The sequence below is a fragment of the Saccostrea cucullata genome, unplaced genomic scaffold, assembly GCF_032062105.1.
Source record: "Saccostrea cucullata isolate Sc308-1 unplaced genomic scaffold, CSIRO_AGI_Scuc_v1 ctg725, whole genome shotgun sequence".
NCBI classification, from domain to species: domain Eukaryota; kingdom Metazoa; phylum Mollusca; class Bivalvia; order Ostreida; family Ostreidae; genus Saccostrea; species Saccostrea cuccullata.
The window spans coordinates 72,344-88,975 of NW_026918555.1; the positions used below are offsets into that span (position 1 = coordinate 72,344).

General features: G+C 35.1%; 1 protein-coding gene across 4 annotated transcripts in view; it reads right to left on the reverse strand.

The window, feature by feature from the left end:
• The window catches only part of LOC134267782 (uncharacterized), a 71,131-nt gene that overhangs the window by 46,177 nt on the left and 8,322 nt on the right, over positions 1–16,632 (reverse strand). For 2 of the 4 annotated variants that reach the window (XM_062750009.1, XM_062749993.1), the window contains exons 1-5: positions 16,354–16,489; positions 6,601–6,862; positions 5,495–5,611; positions 3,303–3,357; positions 789–884 (exon numbers count right to left, since the gene is read on the reverse strand). In XM_062750009.1, coding sequence (XP_062605993.1) covers positions 789–884; positions 3,303–3,357; positions 5,495–5,611; positions 6,601–6,862; positions 16,354–16,362 — 539 coding nt within the window. In that variant the 5' untranslated portion in view covers positions 16,363–16,489. Of the gene's footprint in view, positions 1–788; positions 885–3,302; positions 3,358–5,494; positions 5,612–6,600; positions 6,863–16,353; positions 16,490–16,632 lie in introns of those variants that run through there. The other 2 variants (XM_062750000.1, XM_062750002.1) reach the window with 2 other exon arrangements.

A 16,632-nucleotide genomic window follows, 5' to 3' on the forward strand; every position in this document is an offset into this window, starting at 1 on the left:
GATGGATGTGATCATAATCCTGTATCCAACTAATCCTCATCTAGTCCCTCCTTCAGTTAGTACATGTAATCTACCATGGTATTTGAGAAAAGGTCTAAGATTAAAGTACAGTTTTTGTAATCAGTAAGAATGTTAAAATTTGATTTGACTTTGTTTGACCTACTGAGTGTTTCAATTGATCATGTAGTGTTCACCTGCGAGTGTACTTGTGAAAACTCCTTCAACCTGACCTTGATCAAAATCACATCCTCATACTTTTTTTCAATTTCATATTGAGATCAATGTAATATACTTTACACATATTCAAATTTATAGAGAGATTGAGAAGGGGAGAAAGAAATGTTGACAATGATGCTGATTGATAGCCCTGCCTCCTATTAATATTGATTATGTGACCTAAAAATCACTTCGGGTACATGTCAAATTCCAGACAGTAACACTACTGTATCATTGTTTTAATTTGATTCATAGCAACTATTGGAATCACTTTGTACAAACTTTCTACCTAATATAATCATGCAGACATAGCTCTTTCTATTGTTTGTAAAATATTTTGTGGGATTCACTTTATTTATAGCTTGGTAGAGGAATTGTGAAAAGATCCAAAACATGTGCTAAGTCCACTGTGACTCATTCTTTAAAGATAAATATAAAGGAGGATTGTCAATGATGTTTAACAACATGTACCATATTTTCAATCATCTGTGTACTGATACATTGTTTCAAGATTGCTTTTTATGCCCAAGAACTTTAAATTTATACTATTTTTATCTCTGAATAAAACTCACCTCCCAGGATGACTTTGTTCATCCTGGTTTGAATTGGTTGGTGGGGTTTGTCCCAGTGATGAATTCTCTCCAGTAGACGAATCAACAACCCTCGAACTGAAAAAAAAACAATTTTCAGTTAAATACAGCCATCTCACCATATATCTCAACAATCAATGTAAAAGTGAAACACAGTTTACATTCTAAAGGAATGCTGATCAGATACAGGCAAGTTCATGATAAAAATACAAAATATATGGAAATAACAGGCCCATGGGCCACAATGTTTACCTGAATTACTTTGGCCCTGCTGTTCGTCAAAAGATCTTAACTTTGTAAAACTTTTTATGGCCCCATCCTTCCCCCAAGCCATGATGTGAATAACTAAGAATACACTACAATGGGATGCTTTCCCCAATTTTCAGCTTTTCTAGCCCAGTGGTTCTTGAGATTTTCTTACTATATTTCAAAGTAAAACTTGGATTTGCTACTGTGGTCCCACTATACCCCTGAGACCATTTTTGAAACATAGGTAATCAGAGATTACAGAGCTCACCTCAACGAATGTTGTCTTTAAGTAAGGCAAAGTCACACAATTAACCAACAAAAAGTATACATTCCAAAAATGAAAATATTTCTAAAAGCAATTTTGATCTGATACTTTGAAATAAACCTACATAAAAAATTTAAACTACTTCTTCTTCATGAAAATGTAATGAAAATCCAGCATCTGAAGCAAATTTGAGAGTTTTCATCTCTTGATGCAGCATTTGTGCAAGTTTGGTTTATACAATGTTATATAAGCCTTATAGTTTTTGGTAATAGACCTGCAACCATAACTTTTACCTTGTCTATTATCTAAAAAAAGTATGTCCAATTCAGCATCCGAAGCAAGTCCATTAGTGTGCATCCTTAGATGTATCATCCATGCAAGTTTGCTCATTATAGGGCTCATAGTTTATTGGAAATGAAACATGCATCAAAACTAACATTTTCACTCATCCACAAAAAGTAGGTCACATTCAGTTTCCCCAGCAAGCCTGGAAGTATGCATCCTTAGATGTATCATCTATGCAAGATTGGTCATTAAAGAACTCATAGTTCCTTGGAAATGAAACCTGCACCAAAAACTTTTAACTATTCACTCAACCGGAAAATGTAGGTCAGATTCAGCATCCCAAGCAAGCCCAGTAGTGTGCATCCTTAGATGTATCATCCATGCAAGTTTGGTCAACATAGGGCTTAAAGTTACTTGCAAATGAAACCTGCACCAAAAACATTAACCTGTTCGCTCAACTGGAAAATGTAGGTCAGATTCAGCATCCTAAGCAAGCCCGGTAGTATGCATCCTTAGATGTATCATCCATGCAAGTTTGGTCAACATAGGGCTTATAGTTACTTGGAAGTGAAACCTGCACCAAAAACTTTAACCTGTTCACTCAACTGGAAAATGTAGGTCAGATTCAGCATCCGAAGCAAGCCCGGTAGTATGCATCCTTAGATGTATCATCCATGCAAGTTTGGTCAACATAGGGCTTATAGTTACTTGGAAATGAAACCTACACCAAAAACATTAACCTGTTCACTCAACCGGAAAATGTAGGTCAGATTCAGCATCCGAAGCAAGCCCGGTAGTATGCATCCTTAGATGTATCATCCATGCAAGTTTGGTCAACATAGGGCTTATTGTTACTTGGAAATGAAACCTACACCAAAAATTTTAACCTGTTCATTCAACCGGAAAATGTAGGTCAGATTCAGCATCTGAAGCAAGTCGGTAGTATGCATCCTTAGATGTATCATCCATGCAAGTTTGGTCAACATAGGGCTTATAGTTACTTGGAAATGAAACCCACACCAAAAACTGCACCAAAAATGTTAACCTGCTCCAAAAACATTAACCTGGTAATTCCTTTGCTGAAATTGCAGCATATGAAACTTTGTCTGGTACAATAAAACACACTAAAACCATCTTCCATGCATGTCTAATCAGTATAGGACACAGAAGTCTGCTCCAAAAAACTTAACCTTAACCTGGGACGCCGACGCCGACACCGACACCGAGGGTATCACATAAGCTCCCCCCAACTTCGTTGAGGTGAGCTAAAAATGTAGAATCTACACTATCTAAGGATACTTCCACATTTCAGCTTTTCTGGCCCTCTGGTTCTCTCAAGAAAAGTTCTTTCAAGATTTTGCCAATGTATATCAAAGTAAAACTTTGATTTCCTATTGTGACCCAATCCTACCCCCAAAGGCCATGATTAGAAAAATTTAGAATCTGCACCACTCCAGGATGCTTAAAATTTGTTGTGTCTCTCACTTAATAATGGACATTGTTAATATCTTTCTATATATTTATTACAAATAAAAAGTCCAACTAAAGAAATGTTATTACATCCATCTAACAATTTCACTGTTGGCCTGCTAGCCCAATATGAATTGTTAAGCTGCAACACCAAAATCACAAGTAATTATTTTATTATCATTCAATATTAGTGACACAGATTTAGGCTCAAGTTTAATTAACATTACCTTGTTTCTAAGATTGGTACGGTTGTCATTTCTTTCTTCACATAACAGGCAGCATCTGCAATAGGAAACATAGGTAATGAGAGATTACAGAGCTCACCTCAACGAATGTTGTCTTTAAGTAAGGCAAAGTCACACAATTAACCAACAAGAAGTGTACATTCCAAAAATGAAAATATTTAAGCAATTTTAATCTGATTTTGAAATAGAACTACATAAACAAGAGGCTCATGGGCCACATCGCTCACCTGAGAAGCTTTGACCCCAACCTACCCCACTGATCATAATTTAAACAATTTGAAATTTACACTACCCCAGTATGCTTCCATGTAAGTTTCAGCTTTGATTTTCAGATTTTTTCACAATTATAACAATTTAGAATCTACACTACCCCAGGATGCTTCCAAATAAGTTTCAGCTTCTCTGGCTCAGTGGTTCTTGAGAAGATTTTCAAAGATTTTTCCTTTATATTTCTATGTAAAACTTTGATTCCCCATTGTGGCCCCGCCCTATCCCCGGAGGTCATGATTTGAACAATTTAGAATCTACTCTACCCTAGAATGCTTCCACATACGTTTCAGCTTTTTTGACCCAGTGGTTCTTGAAAAGAAGATTTTAAAAGATTTTTCCTTTATATTTCTATGTAAAACATTGATTCCACATTGTGGCCCCGCCCAACCCCCGGGGGTCATGATTTGAACAATAAAGAATCTACACTACCCCAGGATGCTTCCAAATAAGTTTCAGCTTCTCTGGCTTAGTGGTTCTTGAGAAGAAGATTTTCAAAGATTTTTCTTACATATTTCTATGTAAAACATTGATTCCCCATTGTGGCCCCGCCCTACCCCTGGGGGTCATGATTTGAACAATTTAGAATCTACACTACCCAAGGATGCTTCCACATAAGATTCAGCTTTTCTGGCCCAGTGGTTCCTGAGAAGAAGATTTTCAAAGATTTTTCCTTTATATTTCTATGTAAAACTTTGATTCCCCATTGTGGCCCCGCCCTATCCCCGGGGGTCATGATTTGAACAATTTAGAATCTACACTACCCCAGGATGCTTTCACATAAGTTTCAGCTTTACTGGCCATGTGGTTCTTGAGAAGAAGATTTTTTAATGACCCAACCCTATTTTTGTCTTTTCTTGATTATCTCCCCTTGCGAGGGGATATGTCCCTTCATTCTAACAATTTAAATTCCCCTTCACCCAAGGATGCTTTGTACCAAGTATGGTCGAAATTGGCCCAGTGGTTCTTGAGAAGAAGTCAAAATGTGCAAAGTTTACAGACGGACGGACGGAGGGACGACGGACAAAATGTGATCAGAAAAGCTCACTTGAGCCTTCGGCTCAGGTGAGCTAAAAATTTAAACTAGTTCTGCAAATTTGAGAGTTTTCATCTCTTGATGCAACATTTGTGCAAGTTTGGTTTATACAATGTTATATAAGCCTTATAGTTTTTGGTAATAGACCTGCACCCATAACTTTTACCTGGTCTATTATCTGAAAATGTATGTCCAATTCAGCATCCAAAGCAAGTCCATTAGTGTGCATCCTAAGATGTATCATCCATGCAAGTTTGCTCATTATAGGGCTCATAGTTAATTGGAAATGAAACATGCATCAAAAACTAACATTTTCACTCATCAACAAAAAATAGGTCAGATTCAGCATCCGAAGCAAGCCCAGTAGTATGCATCCTTATATGTATCATCCACGCAAGTTAACATAGTTACTTGGAAATGAACTTTAACCTATTCACTCAACTGGAAAATGTAGGTCAGATACAGCATCCGAAGCAAGCCTGGTAGTACATACATCCTTATATGTATAATCCATGCTAGTTTGGCCAACATAGGGCTTATAGTTACTTGGAAATGAAATCTGCACCAAAAACTTTAACCTGTTCACTCAACCAGAAAATGTAGGTCAGATTCAGCATCCCAAGCAAGCCCTGTAGTGTGCATCCTTAGATGGAAATGGAGTGTTTATGCATTTAATTCATATTAAAATAACGCATGCTTCAAAAGATAGAAACTTAGATAAACAGTAATCATAATCAGGTATTGCAAGCTCAAACACCATGCTTGATTAATGTGTTGATTGCATTGTTTTCATCTATGCGATATACTACATTAATGTCTTTAACCATATCATTACACCCCTAAGCTTCTAAGGAGAAGAAAGTAAACCAACATTGGGTATTATCTGCCGAGTTGTATTCCTTGACAGCACAAGATAGACCAGGGGTGGATTCACAGTCTGTCTCATCCACATTTCCACTTCCATATGTATTGAAGTATGCACATTTGCCTACAAATTTAAATACGATCTATATAGACAAATATACTTGAATTGATAAATAAATGAAATCTAAGAATTTAAAACAAGAGGTCCATGGGCCACATCCCTCACATGATTAATTTTCAAGATGCCGTTTTTTCTTACCAGAACTTCCTCCTTTTAATACCTATTGTGGTCATATACTCCTCTCCCCCTGGGGTAATGATTTTAACATTTTAGAATCTACACTACCCCAGGATATTTCCACATAAGTTTCAGCTTTACTGGCCAAGGGGTTCTTGAGAAGAAGATTTCTAAAGATTTTGAGATATATATTTCAAAGTAAAACATGGATTCCCTATTGTAGCCCCGCCCTACCCCCGGGGGTCATGATTTTTACAAATTAGTATCTACACTACCATGACTACCCCAGAATGCTACCACATAAGTTTAAGCTTTTCTGGCCCAATGGTTCTTAAGAAGAAGATTTTTTAATGACCCCACCCTATTTTAGTATTTTCTTGATTATCTCCACTTGTAAGGAGACTTGGGCCTTCATTTTAAGAAGTGAAACTCCCCATTACCCAAAAATACTTAGTACCAAGTTTGGTTAAAATTGGCCCAGTGGTTCTTGAGAAGAAGTTGAAAATTTGAAAAATTTATAGACGGACAGACAGCCAGCTAAACAGTTGGACGACGGACAACAGGTGATCAGAAAAGCTCACTTGAGCTTTCAGTTCAGGTAAGCTAAAAATAAGTAGTAAGAAGTAGGCATACCTTGTATGCTTACTTCTAACAACAGTTTTACTTGTAAATCTTATGGCTGAAATATCTTATTAACAGCATGAAAATTATACATGTACATAGGCATGCAGCAGCATGTATCACTATTTTTCATATAAGAATACTCAGCAAGTTATTAAAGTTGGGAATTAAAATTTAAAAAGTCGTACATGTATAAGATATGGGGTGAATATGATGTACGTCCCTAAGACAAAAAACATCAAAATCATTTCTACCTTTTGGAATCCACTTCCACTCTCTGCATACTTCATACTCCACAGTCTTATTCCCATCCAGAAGACAGTGATATCTCACATCTTTCCCAGTGCATGGTAGACGAGTCTGGTAACCTGTTACTTTGATGATCTCCTGACATGTGGTGGTATCGTTCACTACTTTGTATGGCTGGTCTATACCAAACCCTTCACGTAACACCAGCAGTATCATCCAAAACCAGATTAGCATACTGGTATTTTTCTGTTGTGTAAAAGCTTCCTTCTGTTATCAAGAAAAAAAAGATCTAACATTATATTTCCAGAGCAAAAAATGAAATATGTACATAAATACATGTAATTATGTGGTACATGTATTGTAATAGAAAATTAAGTGTTTCTAGCAAATGTTTTTTTAAAAGTCATCATTTGTGTGTCTTCAAACTTGTACTATGAACACAGGCCTTAAATTAGCTCACTTTGAGGGGAGACAAGACACATGTCACATGACTCAAATGACATGCTTAATGTTGTTAAAATCAACAGCTCTTGTGTAATTTTTATTTTAAAATTGTTTTTTGTTTCAACATTATTGAAAATTAAGAGTTTAAAGATTTCGCCAACATGTACATGTATTTATTATGACAATGCTTAATCCAATCATCCGTTTCTCTTTATGCTGCAGAATAACGTCAGTGACTTCAGTGACATTGTGTTTGAATTATCAGTGCAGTGAGATCAAGTATGCATTGGTTAATGGTTACATCCATCACGGTCAGTTTTATTTCATAATTCACAGTAAAACAGGTCACAGTCAAGGCATCGTTATGGATTTTTGAAGCATTATGGATTTTAAAAAAAAATGATGAATATCCTGAAATGTTTAAAAATATAGTTTTATCTAATATATTTATCATCTGTGCGTAAAAATTTGCATTATGGACTCGGTAATGGACCCATAAACATGAATAATTGCAACTTGATGCGAACACTATACAGGTCGGTATTTGTGATGCAATACCTTTTATATAAGACAAGAAATCTAGTGACAGGACCATTTTAAAATATTAAAGACATAATATATTAGTGTATGTATTTTGAGTATGATTTGTTTTTATTGGTGTGTCTGATTACACTCGAGAAAATAATGCCCAGTTCACATGGAGAGTTTCATTCGAATTAAATGTAAAGTTACTGCGAATTGGCTTTGCTTGGCGTTCACACCGAGAATTAATGCTAATTAGTTTATTTCTAATTAGTTTACTGCGCATTAAATTACTTCTCATTAGCTCTGTGTGAACGCTAAGCAAAGCTAGTTCGAATTAAATTTTGACGCATGCATAAAACCCTAATTAAGTCAGAGGCCACAAGTCAGTAGTTAGATTTATATATCTGTGCTATTTTTGGTTGAAATATAAAGGAAAATTATTAATCACTACCCACGGTAAATTGTATATATTTTGTCAGATGGATCTGCTCAACACACGACGTGAATTACAAATGACATCATAATAGCCTTACTGAATAGCCATATTGTAGAGACAAAATTTTAATTCGCTTTAGCTGTTGAGTGAATGCAATTTAATTTGCATTATTTTACTTTGCATTAGTTTACTTTGCATTAATTTACTGCAAATTAAACTCTCTGTGTGAACGGGGCATAAAAATCAAAAGTCACTAAAATCGACATGTTTGAAAGTTATATTTACTGTAAATAAAAAGACTGAGCATGTGTTTAAGGTATATATACAAAAGTTTCCATCTCATATTTCAGGGGATGCCTTAATTGATCCACACTTGATTCCAATCAATATCTACATATTTTTTCTTCCGATGTGCATGTAAGGTGACATCTACCTTCAAAAATGATTGAATAATGCCCTTCAATCGTTTGTCAATTTAAATCTCTTTATACAGTATGTAAAATAACATTTTCAAAGAGTGCCAATTTCAGCAACTTTTGATTTTATTATAATGAGTGTAATAAGACATACACAGAGAGCAAATTGATTTGTCTACATAAGAGTACACCTAGTGTAGACAATTTACAATAAAAATGCACTTTTCGATCAAGTGAAATTGGGAGAGGTGCAGCATATTCAATATGGAGATTAAAATTAATTTCATCCAGCTATTTGCTAGGATTGTGAACAATTTCTTAAATTCATTTAAAAACAAAATATTTTATGAAAAGGCAAAGAATTTTATAGCCACCCATGTATAACCTATATAACTAAAAATCTAGCCATACTTAAAATTATTTCCGGTAAATGATGAATTAGTCAAACTTGCTTATTTTTTTTATTATTTTTACAAAATACCAAGTGTTTCATTTTTCAATAAAATGTATAGAACAGGGAGTTAAATCACTAAACACATAATCACAATCATTTTATCAAATACTTGACTCTAATATCAACATGATCAAATACAGAAGAAAACTCTGCAGTTTTACAGTCTCAACATTTTTTTAATGCACTGCAGCAGCCATAATGGGCAAGCTTGATTAAGCTTAACTCGATGTACAGGTCCTTGTAAAAAGTGGCAATGTATAATCAAGCCCATTTTACGAGATGCAGTGTACATGGTTACCATTTGTTTTGTATCTTTCTAGTGTGTGTCTGAATATTTTTTTAAAGTGAAAAAAATATAAAATGCATTAACAGGTCAAGACCACTACCTTATATGGAAGGCAATTTTCAACACGTGATGATGTCTTAAATGTCACACTCATTCTCCAATCAAGTGAATGAGTCCCAAAGCATGACAGTCTACTATGTGTTTACAATTCAATGGCAGAACGTGGTTTTTGTCAGTGTACTGCACAATATTTAACTTGTCACCGGAAAAACTGTAGAGCTTCTTGATCACTTTATAAGACCAAAATTGAAAGATTATATTCTAAAGGCATTGCTCCATGCTCACATTTAATATTGGAGTTGTTTTAGATGATTAATAGTGGCTTCTAATACCATACAAATGCTTTGACATTTGCATGTCCATAAAACACTTTCTGTTAATAATGAGGCGTTAAATAATAATTGCACACTTTCTCCTGTTGTCTAAAACCAAGGACCTATATACTACCTGTTAAAACTATGTACACCTATATCACGTGGAAAGCTCAATGTTTTATTGACTCAAAAGCACCTATGTCTCTTTGAACAATGGGGTTAGGCCGATGTATTATAAGTTGATATAAGGCTTCATATGCAAATTTTGTAAATGTGAGCATAGAAACAAAAGATTATACATAATTTTAAATATTTCTTTCCCAGATCTCAAGAAACCAGAAGTCTCTGTCGAGACTGAAGCTCTACTGGTTTGAACTAGGAATAGAAAAGTACTTAAGCAGCTGGGATTTGAAACTTTACAACAGCAATAAATAGAATAATGATCGTTGATAAAGTCTCTTTATGTTCTTAGTGTAGTCTACTTGTGTGCCAAGTTATATTGAAATCAGACCAAAACTGTAGGAGTAGTAGCATTTTGAAGCAATTTTACAGACATTCCTATTTTTAGTAACCACGGCAACACAGTTCATCAAAATTAAAATTCGATATACAGAATTATGTATCTTAGTGTATTCTACTTGTGTGCCAAGTTATACTGAAATCAGACCAAAACTGTAGGAGGAGTAGCATTTTGAAACAATTTCACAGAAATTTCTATTTTTAGTAACCACGGCAACACCGTTCATCGAAATCAAAAACCGATACACAGAATTATGTATCTTAGTGTATTCTACTTGTGTGCCAAGTTATACTGAAATCAGACCAAAACTGTAGGAGGAGTAGCATTTTGAAAGAATTTCACAGAAATTTCTATTTTTAGTAAACACGGCAACACCGTTCATCGAAATCAAAAACCGATATACAGAATTATGTATCTTAGTGTATTCTACTTGTGTGCCAAGTTATACTGAAATCAGACCAAAACTGTAGGAGGAGTAGCATTTTGAAAGAATTTCACAGAAATTTCTATTTTTAGTAACCACGGCAACACCGTTCATCGAAATCAAAAACCGATACACAGATTTATGTATCTTAGTGTAGTCTACTCATGTGCCAAGTTATATTGAAATTAGACCAAAACTGTAGGAGGAGTAGCATTTTGAAAAATTGTTTACAGACAGACGGACAGACAGACGGACGGACGCCGGACGCATTACTATCGCATAAGCTCTTCTGGTCTCTGACCAGTAGAGCTAAAAATCGAAAACAAGTTCCCTAAGAACAATTCAAGTTGCTCTTTATTTTCAACACAGCTGGGTTCTTGTAGTAGCCCACAATTCATTGTGGCTCATTCAACTGTAGGTAAAGTAAACAGATACAGTAAAACTCAGTTACAGCGAAGTCCTTGGGACCTGTGGATTTAATTCGCTATATCCGTATAACAAAATTCGTATAACTATAATTATATATATAGCGAATTCTCATTATGCATGTTTTCCTTCAACAATTTCTACCAAATATACTAGGGAAGCAATTTTTACAAAACATACTTGAAATAAGTGACGATTTAATATATAAATTGAATTTTGTATACAAATACTTAATGAAAATAAAATACATGTATGTTCAAAGTATAAAATTTTGAGATCTTGGAAAATTTGTTATAAGATTTAAATTACATTATTTTTAATGTCTAAGGGACTCAAGATCAGTTGGCTATATCCATAAATTCGCTTTATCAATGTTCGTTATAACCGTAAAATTTTACAAAGAATTGTTAAGACTTCGTTATATCCGTGAATTCGCTATATCCGTGTTCGTACTAAATGAGTTTTACTGTAGCTAATTAACATGCAAATTTATGTGGATGTCAGAAAATCTAGTGGTCTCGACCTGATTACCCTTGCAGAATATTCCTGAGATGTCCTAAGAAATCTTAAGATAATCCTAAGATTTATTCCTTTACTAAAGTACCGGTATTGACTAAATTAAATAAGATCGTTACAGAATAATTTAAATATCATCGCATACCGGTACAAACAAAAAACAGCTTGAATATGATTTCTTATTCTTAAGATTACATAAAATCATTTCTTAACAAGAGATATTTGAAAACACTTATGCACAGTCCCCCTCCCCCAACTAATTGGAATTCTTCTAAGTCAAAGGGGCATAACTCTGTCCAAAAGGGCCTGATCGTACCTAAAAACAAAACTTGACCTAAATGTTCTTATGATATATCTGTATACAAAATTTCATTTCAATATGTGCAACCTCTGTGAAGAAAATGAACAGAAACAGCAAATTATTTGAATTTTTCTCAGTCTAAGCGGCATAACTCTGTCAAAAATAATATGATTGTACCAAAAACAAAACTTGACCTAGATATTTTTATGATAAATCTGTATACATAATTTCATATCAACATGGACCTATGGCATATACAATGTAGGTCAATGAAAGGAAAGTGATGGTGGACTTAGCTGCAGAACTGTAGCTCTCCGAAAAAATTAATTAATTGACAGACCGGAGAGCTACAGTGTCACACATTGAAAAAAATTGTTTATTTATTGCGCACAAAGAGTTGCACTCGCTTGGTTCTGGATTAAATATTCCAAATTTTTACCTCAATTGCAAAGAAGCTAGATTTAAAAAAAAACCTAATACTCCTCTATAAAAGAATTGTAGTTTACATTTGCAAGAAGTGTATTGGACCAAATTATTATCTTGGAAACCAAAATGGCAGTTTAAATAGATGAAATTTTCCAAGATCTCAATTTCAGAGCAAGTGTGGGTCATTCTACAAAAGGACTAATGACTTAAGACCAAATTCAATTCTTCATATAACTTTTTAATGAACATTATATCGAAAATTAATTTACCTTTTTTAAGGAATGTGGTAAGATATTTTTACAAAAACAATTTCAAAGAAAATTATTAATTTTGCAAAAGTTTACAATGATCTGAAGTTTTTGGTCTTAGTCGTAAGTTCTTTTGTAAAACACCTGGGGGGGGGGGGGGGGGGGGGGGGGGGGGGGGGGGAGGGGGCTATTAACAAAAATTATATGGAAGGTTTTGTGGTGGGAACAGTGAAAGAATATGTCAAGAATGCACGGTTAGTAAAATTTTGAGATGACAGGTTTAAGAACATGCATGCCATGGAGAAATAAATCGAGAAACAGCTCACTTTTTTTGTGTGCAATAAATATACAGTTTTTTCAGTGGGTGGCTCTGAAGCTCGCCCATGTCAATATAATATTTTTTTTGGAGAGCTACAGTTCTGCAGCTATGGTGGACTGACAGACAGACAGACAGCAGCAAATCAGTATGCCCTTCCTTCTTCGAAGTGCCGGTAGGTCATACTCATAATGCATATATATTGTATCGTTCTCCACCATATTCTCTCCTCCCGTAACGTTGAGTTATCATTCTTAGCAAGAGTTATCTGTTCCTTATAGCAGGTATCACAAAACTTCCGGTTTCAGAGCAAACGTTGCGGGTGACTAAAACTGGTCTAAAATGTTCATTTTTTAAGGAATTAAGTTAAACTAGCGAGTCTGAAGTTCGTCTCTGGAAAAATGTTTGATCTGATACAATTTATTAAATTTTAAGATTTGACCGAAACACAAAATTTTACAATCTAAATGCATATACCACATTGGCCAAGTTTTGGCAAGAAAAAAATGACGATATTGGAAATAAAATGTGAGATATGAGAGTGTTGGAATATATCTCTGTGAATTATGTTGAATAATTAAGGCATCTAATTTCCACAATATTCTTCGCATAAAAGATTAGTCTTCGCTTAATAGGAAACTGATTACGTAAAAGAAAGGAAATGTCAATTTTAAAAGCAAGCATCCCTGCAATTAAATTGGCTTATACCATAGGCGTCGGAACCGGGGGAGGGGGGGGGGGGGGGGGGGGGGGGCTAGGGGAGGCTTAGCCCCCCCACTTTTTTTCCAAATATATACTTAGTATATACATTAAACCTTGCTTTTTAGGTTTAGCCCCCCCCCCCCCCCCCCACTTTCCACAGATACGTCTTAGTATAGGTTAAAAATGGGGAAAGTGGTGGTGTCTGGAAGAAAATTTTTGGGTAGTGTAGTTCGAACCTACCCCCCCCCCCCCCCCCTTCCCGGTTCCGACGAATAGTTCTCTTATAAAAATAAAAGTCGGAACCAGACCCCTACCACACCTCATGAAATAGGCACAGTAACAACTAATTCATTAAGGTAGAACATTAATCATAAGCTAGAGCCAGTTCAATTTATGGTTCAAGAGGCACATATACATATATACAAGTATATATATATCTATTTGATGAAGCAAGGAGGGATTGGGTATAGCTAAAGAGAAAATGGGCCAGACCAATTTTGAAAAAATGACTTTAAAAATCTCCATGGTTGTTTAGAAAAATTTTCTAGACCAAAGGATTTTTCCAGCAAATTACATAAAACAATATTCTAAAATATGGTCATGTCATACCTTGTTTGAGTGTAAAAAAATATTTTCAATACCGGCATGTCAATTACTTATTATGATCCTGTTCATTCAAGTTTGACTACGAAATGAAAATTACTAACATTCCGACATAAATGATTCCCTGTACTTTATTCTCATATCATGCATTTATGTGCATGTCAACAGGAATACTGTTTAAAAATCAAAAAATTTACCAACACTATTACATATCAAGGAGAAGCTATATCTTTATCGTTTCCATATCCAATATGCAAGTCCATAGTGCCCCCCCCCCCCCTCCAGGAATGACTGGTCATTTGCTGCTTATCAAGTATCGAAGTTCTCATTCATAGGCAGGTTTGCAGGTCCTCCTTCCCCTCCGCACTATTGTTGCAGTATGGTATTGTACTGGATTTTCTTTTACGGAAAACGATTGAGAACAGCTAGAAAACCACCTCGACCCCCCCCCCCCCCCCCCCCGGGTTGAAATATGTTCTTCGTTTTTTGATAGTTTTCAGCATGTTCAGTTTTCCCTAAACTATTTTTAAAAATCATTTTAATTTTATTTGCTTGTCTTTTTTATTTGCCTTTTTAATATTTTCCCACCCACCCCCTTCTTTCCTTTGAAGAGCGACGCTTCGACTACATGTCTGATACTTAATTCGTTCGGTCAAACCTAAATATTTATCATTACATTTCATTACATTTTCCGAGGGATGACCTTCAAACACTTGGAACAGAAAGCTGAATTAAAAAAACAACATTTAGACACATTGTCATTTATAACATTCTTTTACCTCATTACCGGAAATTTTACAATATCTGCTCTTAGGAAAGATAACTCGTGTTAAGAACGATAACTCGAGTTTACGAGAAGAGAGAATTGGTGATGTACTAATCAAGTTCACCCAATATTATAAAAAAATGTACACCAAAGGCCTGTTCAACAGAGTGAACATTCACAAGTGCCCGCCAAATTTTTAATATATTCGATCAGTGCATACTATTTATGCAAGATATATTACTGTATTCAGCGGCGGCTCACACAAATTGGTCCGACCAAAATAGTTCCATCATGATAAGTAGATACAACATTATTGTTCATGATAAGAGTAAAGTTGTGTATGTCATACGTTAAAGAAATCAAAAATAACGTTAAAATATTATTAGAAAGTCACTTTCCCCCCGAAATGCAAATAAAAAATATCAATATTCCTACGCTCGCTCCCTCCTCAGCCTTTTTTTTTTTTACATGTTTGATAACAGAGAATATTTAGGTCATTCTTCGATTCATATCTTTTCACCGATGAATTGATAATACTATATCAACAATTGTATTAAGTACATGTTCATAGTCCGTTAATTATCATACAATTTCTTCTTAAAGAAAAAAAATTATCATTCTGTGTGTATGTATTATTAAATGACGGAATTTTTAATCCCTGGCTGGATTCTGCTCGTGTGTACACTTTGTAAACTGTAGGGTATGTGTGGCAAAACGAGAACTGGGTTGGAGATTCAGGTTCGTGTTGAAGTTCAGCATACCATTTTATATAGAACTTGAATAATGTAAGTAATTTCTGCGACGAATTCATTAGTATATTTAAGTTATTTTCAAAACAAAAAAGGTTTTCAGTTTAGAATTTTCCTAACCCGGCCATTTTATATATATATAGTTCAACAGGGATTGTATAATTTTTATACATCAGAATTCGTATTCATATGATCTAATTAAGAAAAGAAAAGTTTTGTCTGCCATCGTAACTTCTCAGCATTAAACAAAACGTGTTTCTCCGAGCTCGCTGGATGCATTTGACAGCTCCATCGCACGTGTGTAGACCAAGGCTAATGTTGGTCTTGCGGACACAGGTACATGTAGGCCTATGTGTACTGTTTGTTAGGAGACTGGGTGACCGTAATGCTATGGACTCACGAAATTTACAACAGTTCCATAATTAGACAGTGCAGTTTTTTTTTTATTAACGTCATTATAAACACTGTTAAACATATGAAATCTAAAAGTCGAATATCTTTGGATATATGGGGTAACCCATATCTATTCTTGTTATAAGGAATTTTGGCCCATTATGTTTGCGAGCGCTTGCTGTGTATCAGGTGTATAGAACAGACCTCAGGTGTATGGTGTAGACAAATAAAGCACGCCCATGGTGTTGATGGTGTACACCGAAGGCGTATGCATTTGGTAATTAAAAAGCGTACAACGGGTATTGTAGAAGACAAATCAAGCGTGCCCAGAAAAAACATTTTTCTTTGTTTAGCCAGAGGCAGCTTTTATATGTCTCTGGTTTAGACTAACAAACGCTTTTCAAAAAAGTAATTTATCGCAAAAGCAACCTACCCATTTCATTTTCAATATATAACAATAAATTGTAAATGTAAGTCATCAGCAATTGCGATTCCACCCTCGGCACCCGCTTTTGCTTTCGCCAGTTTAGGAGGGAAAAACCAATCTGCCTACTTTCGCTTTCAACAGTTCAACAGTTTTACAGGTGTCGAGATGAAGCACACCGTCACGTCACTGTTCAGATATGATAAAATGATAATAGAAGAAGCTGGATTTCGGTTTCACTTCGTTAGGGCTAAAAGTCTTCAGTATTTTCAGTCCCTTTCCGTGGTA